This window comes from Pituophis catenifer, unplaced genomic scaffold, assembly GCF_029215685.1.
Source record: "Pituophis catenifer annectens isolate HBS135680 unplaced genomic scaffold, rPitCat1.0.hap2 SCAF_14, whole genome shotgun sequence".
NCBI classification, from domain to species: domain Eukaryota; kingdom Metazoa; phylum Chordata; class Lepidosauria; order Squamata; family Colubridae; genus Pituophis; species Pituophis catenifer.
In genome coordinates this window covers 13,454,152-13,472,373 of record NW_027256894.1, presented here as the reverse complement: position 1 = coordinate 13,472,373, position 18,222 = coordinate 13,454,152, and the positions used below count along the sequence as shown (strand labels likewise).

Sequence of the window (18,222 nt, the reverse complement as noted above, 5' to 3'; positions counted from 1 at the left end):
AAGACCTCCGAGGTCCCTTCTGTTATTCTGTAGTCTGCAAGGAGTAAGTTTACTCGAGACACAGCTAGAAATGTAGGAATGTTGGGGAGTGAAGCTGAGTGCCAAAGGGAGCTCTTCTTACCTCGTAGAGGGTGAGCCTGACATCAGCCTGCTGGCTCAGGCATCGTCTCAGGCTGCCTAGGATCTCTAAGCAGAAGGCCTCATTGGCTGCCGCATTATAGCGGGCGTGGACGTCTACTTGGACCTGGAAGGAAAGAGCAGTCATGGAAATCTGTCAGAGTGTGCACAGTGTGACTGCTAGTTTGAGACAACCCGGGAGCAAAATACAGTACACAGAGGTTTTGTCTTTCAAACAGTGGTTTATCTACAAGTCATATACCGTATTTTTCGGAGTATAAGACGCACCTACCTTTTTTGGTGAGGAAAAGAAGAAAAAGAAATCTCCCTCTGCCTCTGAGCAATTTTGCCTCGTTGCAGCAAACAGCAAACAGCCTGCTTTACTTTCAGTTTCGTTTTCAGCATAGCTTGATTAGCACAAGGGAAAAAAAAAAATCTGCTCCAGCAATTTACCTCTTTGCAGCAAGCAGCAGAGCCCTGCGCAAAACAGCTGAGAGCAAATCAGCTGAGAGTCGGGAGGCCGAGCCAATCAACTTGTGCTAATTAAGCTGTGCTGAAGCTGAAAGGAGCTGTTTCTTCTTGCTGTTTGCTTGCAAGAAGGTAACTGCTGAGAGGCAGAGGCCAAAGGGTGGGGGCCAGTGGGTAGGCGAGGCTACATTCGATGTATAAGACGCACCTAAATTTTCACCTCCTTTTAGGGGGGGAAAAAGTGCGTCTTATACTCCGAAAAATACGGTGTGTGTGCATAGATAGATAGATAGATAGATAGAAAGATAGATAGATAGATAGATAGATAGATAGATAGATAGATAGATAGATATTTCTTTTTTCCTTTTTCGTAGGCTTTTATGTGCAAATTCTTTCTAGCGAGGTTTTACCTACGTAAGCTAAGATGTTCTTCAGCCCTAGTTCTGTGAAATCTCATTCACAAGTTTCTGGGCTTTTTGTATCTTGCTGAAAAGCAACAACTCTGTGCTGCAATTTGGGAGACTCTCTGCAGCACAGAGTTGTTGCTTTTCAGCAAGATACAAAAAGCCCAGAAACTTGTGAATGAGATTTCACAGAACTAGGGTTGAAGAACATCTTAGCTTACGTAGGTAAAACCTGGCTAGAAAGAATTTGCATATATATATATATATATATATATACATACATACATACATACATACATACATACATACATACATACACGTGCTAAGCAAAGCCAGGCAATCAATCTATCTTCAACTATAACACAAAGCATACATGAAGAAGAGACTGCCCTCACAGGGCCTCTCTTATATAGACAGCCTCTTAAAGTGATAACCCTGCTGACTCATTCTCATTGCATTATCTTGGTTTACAGCCTTACAGCAGCTGGTCAGCTATTAAATCATCATTACCTTAACAAAATCTCTGTAGAGGTAGTCCTCGATTTACAACCGCAATTGAGCCCAACATTTCTGTTGCTATGAAGTGGATTTTGCCTCATTTTACATCCTTTCTTGCCACAGTTCTCAAGGGAACCACTGCATTTGTTAAATTAGTCAAACTGCTGTTAAGTGAATCTGGCTTCGCCATTGACTTTGCTTCTCAGGTCACAAAAGGGAAATCACATAAGTTCTTTCTATCATTTCTCAAAAACATCCCATCCAGTATATGCATTGGTGCTGCAGATCAAACTAAACACTAGAATATGCAGGAGAGCTAGTGAAACATGCTGGAACCAATGCCATTTTTTTTTTACCTGACTGGCTCCAATTGCTTGGCTGCATTGGGAAGAGGTCAAGCTCCCCAAAACCTTAAAATTTTTCAAGAGGAGCAAAAATCCAGCAACTGCTGACTTGCGGGCATCTAGTTGTCTGCAATCAAGAGAGAAGATGAATTTAAGGTAGTGTTTCTCCACCTCAGGTTGAAAATTTATTAGAATGGTGGGCTACTTGTTCACCACCAAAACCCGATAATTTTTTTTTTTTAAAAAAGAACATTTGTTAACTTTCCTTCTCACAGAGATTTAAGGCTCTCTACCTGAAAATCATCAATCATTCTTTTGGGAAAATTTTATTTAACTCTTCAGGCAAACATTTTAGAGATCAAAGAGGTCAAACAGTTCTACTGAATTTTACCTTTTTTTAAAAAAAAAAGTGTTGCACATATGCCTGCAGGGGGAAATCAACAAACATGGAATATTTTTTTTTTTTTGAAAACGAAGACAACTTACCCAGAGAACATAGATTTGCGAAGAACAAGGATCAGCGAGTCCCTCAAGGACATGCTTATTTTGAGCAAAGGCTGAGAGAAAACCAAAGTTAAGAGTGTCACAGGCTTGGTAAACGAGGGATTTCTGAGAAGGAATAAAATGGCAGCTTGGAAACTCAACAAGAACAGGATAGAAAGGGCCGGTTTTGACGTGTGTCTTGACTTGATAAACTGTCTTAAAACTATCACAATACCAAAATAAAAAAAAAACAGCTTCATAAGCCGCTTTGGGCCTTTTCTCTATGGGTGGGAGAAAGAAAAAAAACCCCGAGTGATTAAAGATTCATTTTTGGTCCAAGTATGCTTTTGTGTTTCTAATTATCTATAGTACTAGTAGCTGGATACTCGTGCTTCGCTACGAAACTGTGTGATGGGGCTTGATACATTGACACTTAAAGCTTGAAAATTTATGTAGAATGTGTAACTCCTTAGCATCAGAGCGTGTTAATATAACGCAACTGGCAGTTGGAACAGAGTTCCTTTCAGGTGGTGAGGGGGAGTAGAACGTCGAACTCCTTAGCATCAGAGCGTGTGAATAGAATACTGTATATGAAATACGAATGATCTGATGGTCATTTCGAAAAATCCTTTCTTAGCGAGCACCTAGAAGCCAAGAGGAACATACATGCCAAGTTTCATGTTTGTAGGCTTTACGGTTCTGGAGATTCCGTGATGAGGAGTGGTATTTGGCTTTTATATATATAGATTTTTAAAAGTATCTTGGTTTTTGAGCAACCACATATTGATAATATTACATTACCTGCACAGCCTTGAGAAACCCTTGAACTGTGTCAAGAGGAAGGAATGACAAATGCTCAAAAGCTTCTGTAACATTAGAGGAAGAATTCTGGAGGACCAGAGGAGCAGATAGAATTATGCTGGACAATAAGTCTGCAAAGAGAGGAGAACATTCAAAGCTGTGGCATTTGGTAGGGAAAGGGACAGGATGCTCTGGATAAGCACATCTTTTTAAGCAGGGGGTTGGACTAGAAGACCTTCAAGGTCCCTTCCAACTCTATTATTCATTTCTATTCTATTTTCAAAAAGGAAGCCAGATACATGTTTATTTGCAGTTCTGTCTAATATCCATGTATATTTTAATTTAATTTAATTTAATTTCCAATTTATATACCGCCCTTCTCCCTGAGGACTCAGGGCGGTGTACAGCCAAGATAAAAAACATAGAATACAAATATTAAAACATTTAAAAATATATATAAATTTTGGCCCGAAAGTTAAGAATCACAGACTAATTAAAAGAGTTTAAAAATTTTAAAAATTTCTTCTTAAGCCAACCCGACTTGCTGAAAAAGATAGGTTTTCAGGGAACGACGGAAGGCATTGAGGTCCTGGATTCTTCTTATCTCCGGGGGCAACTGATTCCAGAGGGTGGGAGCCCCCACAGAGAAGGCCCTCCCCCTGGGGGTCACCAGCCTACATTGTTTGGCTGATGGCACCCTGAGGAGGCCCTCTCTGTGGGAGCGCACAGGTCGATGGGAGGTCGTCGGTAGCAGCAGGCGGTCTCGGAGATAGCTAGGCCCTATGCCATGGAGCGCTTTAAAGGTGATAACCAACACCTTGAAGCGCACCCGGAAGACCACCGGGAGCCAGTGCAGCTCGCGCAGGAGTGGTGTTACATGGGAGCGCCATGTTGCTCCCATCACTACCCGCGCTGCTGCATTCTGGACCAGCTGGAGCCTCCGGGTGCTCTTCAAGGGGAGCCCCATGTAGAGAGCGTTGCAGTAGTCAAGGCGAGAGGTGACGAGGGCGTGAGTGACTGTGCACAAGGAATCCCGATCAAGAAAGGGCCGCAACTGGCGAATCAGGCGAACCTGATAAAAGGTCCCCCTGGTAACAGCCGTCAGATGTTCCTCCAAAGACAGCTGCCTATCCAGGAGGACTCCCAGATTGCGAGCCCTTTCAGTGGGGGCCAAAGACTCGCCCCCAATAGTCAGTGATGGAGTCAACTGACTATATCGGGATGCCGGGAGCCACAGCCACTCAGTCTTGGAAGGGTTGAGCCTGAGCCTGTTCCTCCCCATCCAGATCCGCACAGCCTCCAGGCACTGGGACATCACTTCAAGGGCATCGTTGGGGTGGCCTGGGGTGGAGATGTACAGCTGGGTGTCATCAGCGTACTGGTGGTATCTCACCCCAAAGCCACGGATGATCTCGCCCATATTAATCCACGTAGTGTGGCTGTAGTATTATCTATCCTTTTTATTATCTCCTTTACTTCTTCCTATTATGGATATTATTCTCTCTGTTGCTTTGCATGCATACCGAGTGCTTCTGTACTGGAGACAAATTCCTTGCATGTCTAATCACACTTGGACAAATAAAGTATTCAATTCAATTCAAGTTCATAGATTAATGGAAAGGATTTATTCACTACTTTTCCTCAATCCCCAAACGGTTCAAAGACAGTCAACTTGTTTTGCTATGTTAAAGGGTTAACAGGCCCTTTTAATATGTCCTATTAAGATCAGAAAACATGGGTACCGTATTTTTCGGACTATAAGATGCACTTTTTTGTCTCCGAAAAGGAGGTGAAAATGTCTGTGCGTCTTATAGACCGAATATTGCTGAAGCCCTGCTTACCCACTGGCCATTTTTTGGCCTCTGCACAGTCCGTTTTCGGGCCTTTTTCCGGCCTGTTTTTGAGGCTTTTTTCAGCTCGTTTTGGAAGCTTTTTTCAGCCTCAAAAATGGGCCAAAAAAAGCCTCGAAAACTGGCCGAAAAAAGCCCTCAAAATGGGCTAAAAAATGCTGGAAAAGGGCCAAGAAAAGGCCTGAAAAAAGGGCCAAAATTGGGGTGCGCAGAGACCAAAAACATTTTTTGGTTGTTTTCCTCTTCTAAATTTAGATGTGTCTTATAGTCAGGTGCGTCTTATAGTCCGAAAAATACAGATCATATCCCATTTGGCCTTGATGAAAACCAGTTAAGAATAATCTTGAAATCAGTAACTACTTGAGTTCATGTATGATGCAGAGATATTCTTTACATCATCGTGGCTTGCTGAGTAAGCCACTATGGTTACATGCAGTGTAGAAATACTCTTTCCCAACTATCATTTGCTTTTTTAAGTCAAGAGCCTGGGGAAATTCCTGGCTGATGGATTTTTCTTGAGATAAGAGTACTGGAAGCTTGAGTGGTGCGGTGGCCTAGAGGTGGAGCTCTCGCCTCACAATCAGGAGGCTGTGAGTTCGATCCTAGGTAGAGGCAGATATTTCTCTCTCTCTGGGCACCCTGAGAATATACCTGCTGAAAAAAACTCCGCTTTGGCGACAGGAAAGGCATCCGGCCAGTAAACACTCAGCTCCATTCAATTGCCCAGACTCCACCCCGCAAGAGATTATGGGGATGAGGATGAGGGTCGTGTATCCTGGAAGCTTGCAGTCTATTTCGTGAGCTCGAATTCCATATGGCAAAGTTACCTATGAAGTGGGTGATGGGAACGCCTGCATTTGTGATCACTCTGTTCAGGATCTGCTCTAGAATTTCACTTCTGATTGCTTCATGGACCTGGAAGATAAGGTATTTTCAAAATGCATGGTTTCTCCATCTAGTTTCAAGAGAAAATACTATAGGCTTTTGAAGCTGTGCTACATTGGTTGATCACTTTATCAGGCAGCCCCAAAGATGTTTACTCCCCAATCCACTGACCAGAACAGAAAATGCATCTAATAAGCACTCTGATGCATTTGTGAAAAAGAGGGCTTCTCTCTGGTGGTGCTGCAGTTCTGGATTTCCTTGCGATATATTAGTTCTACTTTCCCGAATAGAGGGATGCGGTGGCTAAGAGGCTGAGCTTGTTGATCGAAAGATCAGCAGTTCAGCGATTCGAATCCCTAACACCACGTAACGGGGTGAGCTCCCGTTGCTTGTCCCAGCTTCTGCCAACCTAGCCGTTCGAAAGCAGGTAAAAAATGCAGGTAGAAAAATAGGGACCACCTTTGGTGGGAAGATAACAGCGTTCCATGCGCCTTTGGCATTGAGTCATGCTGGCCACATGACCACGGAGACATCTTCGGACAGTGCTGGCTCTTCGGCTTTGAAACAGTGATGAGCACCGTCCCCTAGAGCCGGGAACGACTAGCACATATGTGCAAGGGGAACCTTTACTGTTTACCTTTACTTTCCCGGGTAGGTTACCCTCCTCCTGTTTTAATTATTTAAATAATATTTATGAATGAAAGTTGGCTTTACACCTAAAAGCAAAATCAAGCTGTGTCCTTAGCCTCAGATTTGTCTTGAACTAAATTTCATGCAATTCAACAACATTTCCTGTTGTTGTTTCTTGTTTCCCACAGATAGTAAGAGGCGGGTTTAAGAAAAAAAAAAAATTATTTTAATTTGAGAAGGAAAAAAATTATCAACAGCTTGGGTTTTGCCTTTAAAGACAGTCTAGAACAGGGGTCTGCAACCTTAAACACTCAAAGAGCCATTTGGACCCTTTTCCCACAGAAAAGAAAACACCGGGAGCCACAAAACCCTTCCCGTGCCTGACTATTTCTTGAGCGGCCACAAAACTAGCATATGTAGTTGAATTAAACGTCTTCTGTTTTCTTCTGAAACTTTTCTTGTCTTGGATTTAGCCATGGTTGGCCTACCGGGGGTTGAAAAGCTCAATAAATCGCGTGCCGGTGGGTGTCGCACATTGGCGGTTGTGACACATATTTTGAGTGACAGGGAGCTGCATCAGAGGGGTGAAAGAGCCACATGCGGCTCCAGAGCCACAGGTTGCTGACCCCTGCTCTAGAAATATATCTAAATATCATAAGAATTTGAAGAAATCCTATATCAACAGAAGAAGAAAAAGACATCTTCATGTTATATCTACAGCGCCACACAATTCCATCTTTAGATTACCTTGAAAGTTTCCAAGAGGATATCAGCTCCCAATTTACCCACTTGCTGGGCTGGTGTTTTGGGCAGAATATGGTAATTTTCTGTGGCTTTGCCTCCAAAAAGTCTTTTTGGCCCATAAGAGTCCATCAGGATAAATCCAAGTTCTACTAGACCCTGAGTCACATGATCCCAACCAAATACGCTGGATGGGATATCGGAAGGAGAGAGAGAGAGAAAGCAGCACAATAAAGGGATTCTACATCTGTATTTTTTTTTTAAAAAAAAAAAATTCTTATATTAAATTTGTTGGTTACAAAGCTTCATGGTTTACATGGGGAATTAACAGGAGGAGAAAAAGGTAAAAGTTCCTTGCATGAATTGCTCTCAACTGACCTGCTGTTGTACTGACTCACCTGTTCGCTACAACTTCCAAAAACATGTCAGATATATCATACTGTAGAGGAGCTAAATCCTGTAGAAACCTGGAGCCCTGAAGAAACTGTTTGTCCTTGAAAGTTTTCATAATCGATGTTTTCAGAAAGTCGAATATCTAAAATACCACGAGAATGAGCAATTAGAACTTCCCTCGATCGGTGTCTTGAAGGAAACAATTCAGCAAATTCAGTACAGAATAAGCACAGCAATAGCAATAGCACTTGGACTTATATACCGCTTCACAGTCTTTTTACAGCCCTCTCTAAGTGGTTTACAGAATCAGACTATTGCCCCCAACAATCTGGGTCCTCGTTTTACCCACCTCGGAAGGATGGAAGGCTGAGTCAACTTTGAGCCTTGTGAGATTCAATCTGCCAAACTGCAGTGAACTGGCAGTCAGCAGAAGTAGCTTGCAGTACCGCATTCTAACCACTGCGCCACCAAGGCTCATAACTAAACACGACAGCATGACCAAGTTTTCTGTAGTTGACTAAGTGAGAGACACTCAATATCTAGAACAGTGTTTCTCAACCTTGGAAGCTTGAAGATGAGTGGGCTTCAACTCCCAGAATCCCCCAGCCAGCGCTGCTGGCTGGGGGATTCTGGGAGTTGAAGTCCACCCATCTTCAAGCTACCAAGGTTGAGAAACACTGATCTAGAAAGACGGACATACCTGCTCTTTAAATCGGTGTATTCTGGCCATTGAAAGCAGAATGGTCACACTGAAGGGGCAGAGGGCTTTTCCGGGATCTCCTTGCTGCTCCGTCTAGGAGGCATCAAAACAATGAAAAGCAATTTAAGAGGACTTCCTATTTACAAAGAAATGATGCCGTATTGCTTGCCCAAGATCAACTCAAGTCTCCTGAACTCTGTGTTTAATATACCTTTAAGTATTTTATTAGCTCCTTTCCTAGATCATGGTCCAGATTTATCGCTAGTACGACGTGCAGAATGATGGTGCCTTCCACGTGGCGGAGTTGCTCTAAGGGCACTGTAGCTTCTTCAAGTTCCAGGGATCTGGAAGATTGAATTTCCGGTTGTAACAAGAAGCGAAAGCAATATATCTGCTTCAACAAAGGGCAATGAGTTGTGGTCTGCCAGCGGATTTGGCAGCAGATTCGGACAGTGAGGAGGTTGGGGAGGAACATGGGCCAGTCTTGGAGTCTGGGGAAGGCTCTGACGAGTGCTCTGCGTTGGAGGCAGAGATGGGGCCGGGGCCGTCTGACAGTTGTCAGCTGCCTTCGGAGTCAGACATCAGTGGGGCAGAAGAAGAGCTGGAGCCTGTTTCCCGTTTGCGCATGCGCAGAGCTGCCAGGAGAAGGGAACAGCTAAGGAACAAGGGTCGACACAGGAGTAAAGCCACAGGTGGACTGTGAATGGTCCCTCCCATAGGGAATAAGGAGGAGTGAAGATCTATTCCTGACTTCTTGCCAAGTATTGTCTGCTACAGAGTGGCATTTGGCAGATATCGGCCTGGCCGCTCTCCATGCCTGATAAAGGTCTGTAGTTGTGAAATCTCATGAAAGACTGTTGGCCGGGACTTTGCTGGAGTGGAATTTCCCTTTAACCTAAATAAAAGAGGTTTTATCGGGACGGGGAGTCGGCTTCGTGCTCTTGGGAAGCCTAGGTCAGAACACCATGGATATCACAGCTTCAAATCGAGAACATGAGGAAAACGACTTACTCTGAATCTCTCTGCTCCTTTTTTTGCTTTTTATCCATCTGGTTGAAAAAGTTGACAATCCCTTCCAAAACGTTTTTCTTGCTGCCCTGAGAAGTTACGAGATAACTGTGTTACATGATGACCCATATTGCCAAGCCTTTGGGTAAAAGGGATAATTCCTCTGAGCCGTGAGACTATGGCATCAGAAAATTTGGGAAGGCAATTTCCCCGAAAGCCTTACCTTGGAAGAAAGCAGCAACAGCTGATATACTAAAGGTGGGATTTCCTGGAGATCTAACTTGGAGAACATTCTTAAGATCTTTTCTACCACAAATTGCAGTTCTTCTTTACTCAATGGAACATCCCTGCATAGTGAAATAAAAGACAGATTGGTGCCTTTTCAGAAAACAGCACCACATTTACATCAGAAGAAGCAAAGTAACACATACATTTATTTACCGTATTTTTCAGACTATAAGACGCACCGGTGTATAAGACGCACCAAGATTTCGAAAAGGTAAGCAAGAAAAAAAGTTTTTGCCCTCCCCAGCCCACAGGAGCACTCTGCAGGCCTCCCAAAGCCTGTTTTTATGAAAAATGGGCCCATGTTTTGCAAAAACAGGACACACGGGGCAGGGCTTTGGGAGGCCAAAAATCTCTGTATTTGGTGTATAAGACGCACCAACATTTCCACCCTCTTTTAGGAGGGGGAAAAGTGCATCTTATACTCCAAAAAGTATGGTATGTATATATTATTATTATATATTGGCTTTCTTCAAAGCTCTAAGGAACAGAACTGGTTCTCTCGTTCTTGGTTAATCTTCACAATAAAGCTGAGTTATGCAGTCAGCTGAAATGAAGACTAGATTAATTTATTTTATCAATTTTGCGAGACTACCCAACTCTATAACAATTCTGTGTGGCACACATTACACATCATAATTTTGTTTGATTTTTGGCTCACTATATCCTATAAATTGAGGTATTCTGGATTGCAAACCATGACTTAAATGATGGACCATTGTACTTTAGTCACAAACTAAAGTTAAAACAAAGCTAACAAACAGTACATGGATTCAGCCAATGAAAGATAATATCAACTAATAAACTTGTAGCTAGATAAGAATTTGAATGCAGATGTTTTGATCCTAGCTTGGCATTCTAAACTAATCCAGGTCAGACTTGTATAATATTCTTTTCCCACAACCACCTTTTCATTTAAATGAAGCAGACAAAGACTAGTCTAGACAAGCTTCTCTCGGAATATGACTGGATTTGGACCATAAATTAATTCTGAACTTTGAACACTTTAAACATGCAGAGAAGAGCAACCAAGATGATTAGGGGACTGGAGACTAAAACATATGAAGAACGGTTGCAGGAACTGGGTATGTCTAGTCTGATGAAAAGAAGGACTAGGGGAGACATGATAGCAGTCTTCCAATATCTCAGGGGCTGCCCCAGAGAAGAGGGAGTCAAGCTATTCTCCAAAGCCCCTGAGGGCAGGACAAGAAGCAATGGGTGGAAACTAATCAAGGAGAGAAGCAACCTAGAACTAAGGAGAAATTTCCTGACAGTTAGAACAATTAATCAGTGGAACAACTTGCCTCCAGAAGCTGTGAATGCTCCAACACTGGAAGTTTTTAAGAAGATGTTGGATAACCATTTGTCTGTAGGGTTTCCTGCCTAAGCAGGGGGTTGGACTAGAAGACCTCCAAGGTCCCTTCCAACTCTGTTATTCTATTTTGTTCTATATAATCTTTCTAAACTCTTTTCAGTTTCATCAGCTAATTCAGGAAAGGATATAAAAGCATCCCTTAGCACCTGGATCTTTCCAAAATGATACAGACATGAATGCTTTCCTTGGGAACCTTTCTCACTTAAGGAACAGAAGGGAAGCCTAGGACACTTTTTGAAGACCAAGCATAGACTGATATTGAAGACTTTTTGTGCACCCTGTAATTGATCCCTAAGTCAAAAACAGACCAAAAAAAAAAGGAAATGTTTAGGAACTTACCTGAACATGGACGTTAGATGGATAACATACTGAGGGCTCCACCTGTCCAAAGAAACCAAACAAAACCACTCCCACTTTGAATCTAAATATGATAACAAATATGATACTTCCAGAGAAACTGCATTTGTTTGATAAACTAAACCTACAGAGAGATGGATGGCTGCTAATTAAATAATCCACAAAGCTTTTACCAATTCAAGTTACCAACAATCCATCCACAATGCAACTATAAAAGGTAAAGGTGAAGGTTCCCCTCACACATATATGCTAGTCGTTCCTGATTCTAGGGGGCAGTGCTCATCTCCGTTTCAAAGCCGAAGAGCCAGCGCTATCCAAAAACGTCTCCGTGGTCATGTGGCCGGCATGACTAAATGCCAAAGGCACACAGAACGCTGTTATCTTCCCATAAAAATGGTCCCTATTTTTCTACTTGCATTTTTTACATGCTTTCGAACTGCTAGGTTGGCAGAAGCTGGGACAAGTAACGGGAACTCACCCCGTTACGCGGCACTAGGGATTCGAATCACTGAACTGCCGACCTTTCAATCGACAAGCTCAGCGCCTTAGCCACTGAGCCACAGTGTCCTTACAGAATGCAACTGTTTTTTCTTAAATAATGCCTTAATTTATAAAGTGGTATTTGAAAGCTCTATTCTGAGGCTTACTCAAAGGATTACAAGGCAATTGTAATCATGAACATTCCCAGTTATTACCAAAGTAAACATTCTATTTACTTTTGCTCACTATCTATGGGAAGAAATATGACAACACTTCATAAAATACTGGTGAAGAAAGAGTGAGCAGGAGGGAGAGGGAGAAAGAGAGGGGGGAGAGAGAGGGAGAGGGGGAGAGAGAGAGAGGGAGAGGGAGAGAGATATATTCCATGTACTTATGGATAGTTTCGCATTTGCCTATGGAAATTATGCAAATAAACACTTTACATCAAATTGACCACCAGGTCTGGCAAGCGCAAACTTACCTGCTGGAACAGAGGGTATTAATCAGCTGTTTCTTATATTCGTCCCCAGTCAGCTCACCTGAAAGGGGAAATACGTTAGATGTTGCTAGTTAGAAAAAGACATCAGGGAGGGAAACCTGAAGAGGAAAGAGCTCACCTGTCCCATATTCAAGGGTCTCTTTAGATGTAGCCAGCACAGTGAGAATCGTAGGAAAGAGTTCCAAAGACTTGCCGCTCAATAGGCTGCCTCCTTTAATTGCTTCGATGAACAACATAGCCAAGTCAGCCAAAGTAAGCCCTGGCAGCTTATGAGCCTGATGTATTAAAAAAATATATTATTTTTAAAAATATGATTATGTATTAAGAGGTTTCAGACCCAATAAAGAAATGAGCTCTGAATTACATTATAACAACTATAAAAGTGTCATAGAAGTACCTTCTCTATTCAAAACACGAAATACCATCTCCCAAAGTAAGAGGAATTATTATATACGTTTTGTCTATCATGTCAGCTATTAAGAAGCTGAGAGTGTATCCCAGCCTAAGATAGATAGATAGAATTCTTTATTGGCCAAGTGTGATCAGACACAAGGAATTTGTCTTGGTGCATACGCTCTCGGTGTGCATAAAAGAAAAGATACATTCGTCAAGAATCATAAGGTACAACACTTCATGATAGTCATAGGGAACAAATAAGCAATCAAATCATACTAGGAAACAATCTCAATATAAATCGCAAGGATACAAGCAACAAAGTTACAGTCATGCAGTCACAAGTGGGAGGAGATGGGCGACAGAAACGATGAGAAGACCAATAGCAATAGCAATAGTAACTAGCTCAACGTAGACACCATATGTGATCATGATCAAAAAATGCAAAGCTATACATGCCACATCATTCTAATTGCAGCCCTTCCCATCCTCAACGCCATTCAATTATGTGGGCTTCCATTTTAGTAATTCCCCCAGCCAACATAAAAATTGTTTCTGGGATTTAGTCCATAAACTGCATCTGGAAACTGCCAGCTTAGAGAAAGTTGCTTTTCAAAAAATTAACAACTATGAGAGATGTCCTAACAGAAGAAGGAAAAAGCAATCCTGGACAGTAAGAAAGTATTCATTTTCAGGCATCTATATTAACATACATAGCACTGGACTGCAAAGGAAACGATTAGCATGTTGCTAACATATTGGCCAACTCAAAACAACATAAACCTTTTTAGATATAAAAAGCAATCATCCCCATTGTCACTCAGGGAAACCCCTGAGAAATTATTTTTTTATTATTTTTTACCTCTAACATAAGCAGTCTTATTATCTCAGATGCAATTTCCATTTGCAGGTCGCCCGATTCCACTAACTCAATACAGTGTTTGTAAATACTTAGTCTTCTGGAAACACCCTTCTGTTGAGAGCAAGGGGAACCTAAACAAATGGGGAAAAAACATCACACAATAGCAACAAAGTATTGTTAATTTTGAACTGCTTAAACAGCAGAAAGGGGGATTTTGCAGTCTGAAAGCTTGCATATTCCTTTATCAACAGATAGGACAATTTGCTTCCCCAATACTTTGTTGATTAAAAAGATTCAACTGTTTATAAGCCATTAGTTGATGCAGTCTCTTCTAATAGCAGAACTATATCTGGGTTATAAACCAGGCTAATATATGGGTTATAAGCCATTACTTGATGCTAAAAAGGTAAAGGTAAAGGTTCCACTCACACATATGAGCTAGTCGTTCCCGACTCTAGGGGGCGTTGCTCATCTCCGTTTCAAAGCCGAAGAGCCAGCGCTGTCCGAAGACATCTCCGTGGTCATGTGGCTGGCATGACTCAACGCCAGAGGCACACGGAACACTGTTACCTTCCCACCAAAGGTGGTCCCTATTTTTCTTCTTGCATTTTTTACCTGCTTTCGAACTGCTAGGTTGGCAGAAGCTGGGACAAGTAACGGGAGCTCACCCCGTTACGCGGCACTAGGGATTCGAACCGCTGACCTTTCAATCGACAAGCTCAGCGTCTTAGCCACTGAGCCACCGTGTCTGGGTTATAAGCCATTACTTGATGCTAGCCTATTCTAATACTAAAACGGGCTAATATCTGGGTTTCCTATCTTTTAATAATATTTTAAAAGGTAGGAAACCCAGATATGAAAATGAAACAGAGAAGCAGGTTGTCCCCAGTATAGTCAAGAAACTATTATTTATATACTTGCTCAAAATACTAGCTTCGTAAAGACAAGTAGCTATGACATTGGGCCAGAGATCAATCCACTAGTCCTTTGTAAGTACCTTTGAACATTCCTCTCAGAACAGCACCAATTCCCTTCTTCCTCAAAGCATGTTTCGTAATGAGGTCATTCAACTGTAGCAAAGAGACCAGAGTTGTAAAACATGTCATTCTTTTGAAATTTTACATCCATCATTACCCCTATTAATTTGAATAGAAACATGCATATTTATTGTCTTCTTAATGTGGTCTACAAATTCTCACACGAGAAATCTTTGGAAGAGTGTGAAGATGTTGGAAAAAAGAAGGAATGAGAACTTAGACATAAACAATCAAGTGACACAGTAGCAGAGTCCATTGATAGATTATTGCATAAATGGCAACCTAGCCCAGTTGGTAAGTAACCTGTGTAGAAGCATTTTAAAACATGCAAAATATTTATGTTAACGTCTAATGGATTTAATATGGTTTCTTGTTCGTGGTTTGATATTCTATGAAACATCACTTTTATTTATTTATTTATTTATTTATTTATTATTTATTTATTTATTTAATTTATATACCGCCCTATTCCTGAGGGACTCAGGGCGGTGAACAGCGAACGATAAAAAATACATGTAATACAAATGTTAATTAAACAAAAACCAATTAAAATATACTAAACACTCTGGTCCTAGATAATTCAACTTTTAATTTTAGTGGGAGAAATATTGATATTGTTTTCATGAAAATAATAATAATAATATGGTTTTAAATTTTTGCAAATACCCTCAACATCTGCCAAATAATTTTGATCTTGTGGGGGTTCTTGTGAGACCTCCAAGGGTCCTCAGACCACACTTTAAAAAACACTGCTTTAAAGAGAGCTTAGAAACTGTAGCTCAGTACTACCTACAATGCCACAGCTTGCCCAACATGGGAACCAACATGAAGAAGCTACTGAGGATCGAACAAACATGCTAAAAAGAAAAAAAGCAAATTCAAGGCAAAAGCCATGTGTGAATAATGGGCATACTTTTTTGAGGGGGGCAGGGGGAGGCTGATAAGCAATTGGGGCTGACCTCTTTTTCATCCAGGCTCTGCAGGCATGACTGGAGGCGCTCTGAGTTTCCCTCTGCTGCCAGAAGCAGGATTTTCTGGTCCATTTTGGCAGGGTGAGCTCAACGGAAGCTTTAGGGTCACTTACCAAATCTTCAAGAATAAGGGACATTTACTACAACACAAAAACAGGTTCCTCCATTTGTTTTGCCTCCTGGATCAAGGAAATGCTGTCATTAGTGTACGTTCAAAGTGACCATAGTTATTCTACTCTATTCTATTCTATTCTATTCTATTTCTGGGGTAACCCATAATTGCCCCCCCGTGACCCCCTCCTATTTCCCCCAAATGCCTCACCCCTATTGGTTGGTGCCCAGGTGACCTCTCGTCACCCAATACAGGTAGTCCTTGACTTACGACCCCCAAATTTCTGTTGTTAAGTGAAACATTTAAATGAGTTTTGCCCCATTTTACGACCTCTCTCGCCACGGTTGTTAAGCGAATCAACGCAGTCGATAAGTTAGTTACTTGGTTGTTCAGTGAATCTGGCTTCCCCCTTGACTTTTGCTGGTCCGGGGACGCTGCAACGGTCATAAATACGAGTCAGTTGCCATGTGTCCGAATTTTGATCATGTGATTATAGGTGACGCTGCAGAGGTCGTCACTGTGAAAAAAGGTCCTCAGTCACATTCTTCAGTGCCGTTGTAACTTCGAATGGTCACTAAATGAACTGTTGTAAATCGAGGACTACCTGTAAGCTCCCCCCACATTGCCTGATGCTACTTTGACCCTTCTCAACCCAATGAGTTCCTCGAATGACTGACCTCTACCCTTTCCTTCCACCCCCCAAATCCCCCCTCCCCTGAAGGATCCTGCCCCAATTGGGGGACTGACCCCCAATCTCCCCTCCCAACTATCACCCCCAAATCCTATTTCCCCCAAATGAGCCCGTGGCCTCACCACTATTGGCTGGTGCCTACATGACCTCTCGTCACCCAATAAGCTTCCCCGCCCCCGCCTGAGACTCCTTTGAAACACCTCTCACCCGATTGAGCTCTCCCCCCCCATGGGTTCCTCGACTGACACCCCCACTTTCCCCCAATCCCCCCTCCTGACACCCCCCAATCCCCCCTCCCCCCTCCACTGTCCCCCCTGCAGGACCCTGCCCCAATTGGGGGTCTGACTCTGACCCCCAAGCTGACACCCCCAAATCCTATTTCCCCCAAATGACCCCCCCCGTGGCCTCAACCCTATTGGCTGGTGCCCATGTGACCTCTCATCACCCAATAAGCTTCCCCCATTGCCTGAGGCTCCTTTGAGAGACCCCCTCTCACCCCAATGAGCTTCCTTCCCCCAATGAGTTCCTCGACTGACCCCCCCAAGCCCCCTCCCCTTCCTTCCACCCCCCCCAAATCCCCCCGCCCCTCCGCTGCCCCCCACTGCAGGACCCTGCCCCAATTGGGGGCGGAGGGATGGGGTCTCTTCTTCCCCACCTTTCCTTTCCCACCGCCCCTCCCTATCGAGGCCTCCCCGCCTTCTTCCTCGCCAGCCTTTCCGAAGGTCGAATCTCCCGCCAGGAACTACACAACAAACCCCGCCCCCTAAAGCGAGGGGGGGGGAAGGAAGGGAGGGACGGACTTCGGTTTCCCTAGGCAACCAATCCCCGCTTCTCCGTCCGTCATATGTCTGACGTTTCCTCGAAGGCGGAGCCAAACGAAAAGACCCGGATGGAGCCGAGGCGCGCTTTTTTTTTTTGCAAAGGTCCGATAGTTTCGGAGGATCCGGGTTCGAGTCCCCGTTCTTCCCGTTAGTAACTACTACACTCGAGAGATTTCTTCGTCAAATGTCGAGGCGATTTTTTTTTTTGGTCCAGCTGGTTTTTTTTTTAAACAGTCTCGCCTGAGATCTTAAGAGGTTCGAGTCAAAGTTGCATTGCTTGCAGATTTGCTATTGCATTCAATAGAATAGAATAGAATAGAATAGAATAGAATAGAATAGAATAGAATAGAATAGAATAGAATAGAATAGAATTCTCTCTCTCTAGCCAAAGCTCCACGTTTGTGGATGTGGAATAAATAAAATTAAGGGAACCTCTTTCCAGCTTTGAGAGGTGCAAGGAGGAAACTCTTTGGCATCACGAGAAGCGTGCATGTATTGCATTCCCATGGTTTGCGTGCCTAACGAACGACAGAGTCACCATCCGTGCCTCTGGGCATTTTTGCAACGATGGAAGGAGATTTTTTTACTCCCTCTTGACTCAATCCAATATTGCACTCTTTCTAAGGAGTGAAAAACTAAATGCATGAAAAAAAACCATTGCTACCAACCTGCCTTCCATTGAGGACCTGTATACTGCACGAGTCAAAAAGAGGGCTGTGAAAATATCTACAGACTCCTCGCATCCTGGACATAAATTGTTTCAACTCCTACCCTCAAAACGACGCTATAGAGCACTGCACACCAGAACAACTAGACACAAGGACAGTTTTTTCCCAAACGCCATCACTCTGCTAAACAAATAATTCCCTCAACACTGTCAAACTATTTACTAAGTCTGCATTACTATTATTCTTCTCTTCCTTACTAGTATCTATCTCTTCCCACTTATTATTAGAACCATGTTGCTTGTATCTTTCAATTTATATTGTTTTTATTTGTTTCCTAGTACGATTTGAT

At 42.8% G+C, this 18,222-nt stretch overlaps 1 protein-coding gene across 2 annotated transcripts in view; it reads right to left on the bottom strand.

Moving 5' to 3' along the window:
- FANCI (FA complementation group I) overlaps nucleotides 1-15,653 on the bottom strand; it is a 33,043-nt gene extending 17,390 nt beyond the window's left edge. For both annotated transcript variants that reach the window (XM_070953831.1, XM_070953832.1), the window contains exons 1-17: nucleotides 15,570-15,653; nucleotides 14,571-14,643; nucleotides 13,574-13,704; nucleotides 12,437-12,593; nucleotides 12,301-12,358; nucleotides 11,322-11,363; nucleotides 9,546-9,669; nucleotides 9,326-9,411; nucleotides 8,526-8,658; nucleotides 8,315-8,407; nucleotides 7,620-7,756; nucleotides 7,228-7,408; nucleotides 5,793-5,880; nucleotides 3,116-3,246; nucleotides 2,318-2,388; nucleotides 1,844-1,958; nucleotides 122-244 (exon numbers count right to left, since the gene is read on the bottom strand). In XM_070953831.1, the coding sequence (XP_070809932.1) occupies nucleotides 122-244; nucleotides 1,844-1,958; nucleotides 2,318-2,388; nucleotides 3,116-3,246; nucleotides 5,793-5,880; nucleotides 7,228-7,408; nucleotides 7,620-7,756; nucleotides 8,315-8,407; nucleotides 8,526-8,658; nucleotides 9,326-9,411; nucleotides 9,546-9,669; nucleotides 11,322-11,363; nucleotides 12,301-12,358; nucleotides 12,437-12,593; nucleotides 13,574-13,704; nucleotides 14,571-14,643; nucleotides 15,570-15,653 (1,827 nt within the window). The remainder of the gene's footprint in view (nucleotides 1-121; nucleotides 245-1,843; nucleotides 1,959-2,317; nucleotides 2,389-3,115; nucleotides 3,247-5,792; nucleotides 5,881-7,227; nucleotides 7,409-7,619; nucleotides 7,757-8,314; nucleotides 8,408-8,525; nucleotides 8,659-9,325; nucleotides 9,412-9,545; nucleotides 9,670-11,321; nucleotides 11,364-12,300; nucleotides 12,359-12,436; nucleotides 12,594-13,573; nucleotides 13,705-14,570; nucleotides 14,644-15,569) is intronic.
- Between the last annotated feature and the right edge of the window lie 2,569 nt (nucleotides 15,654-18,222).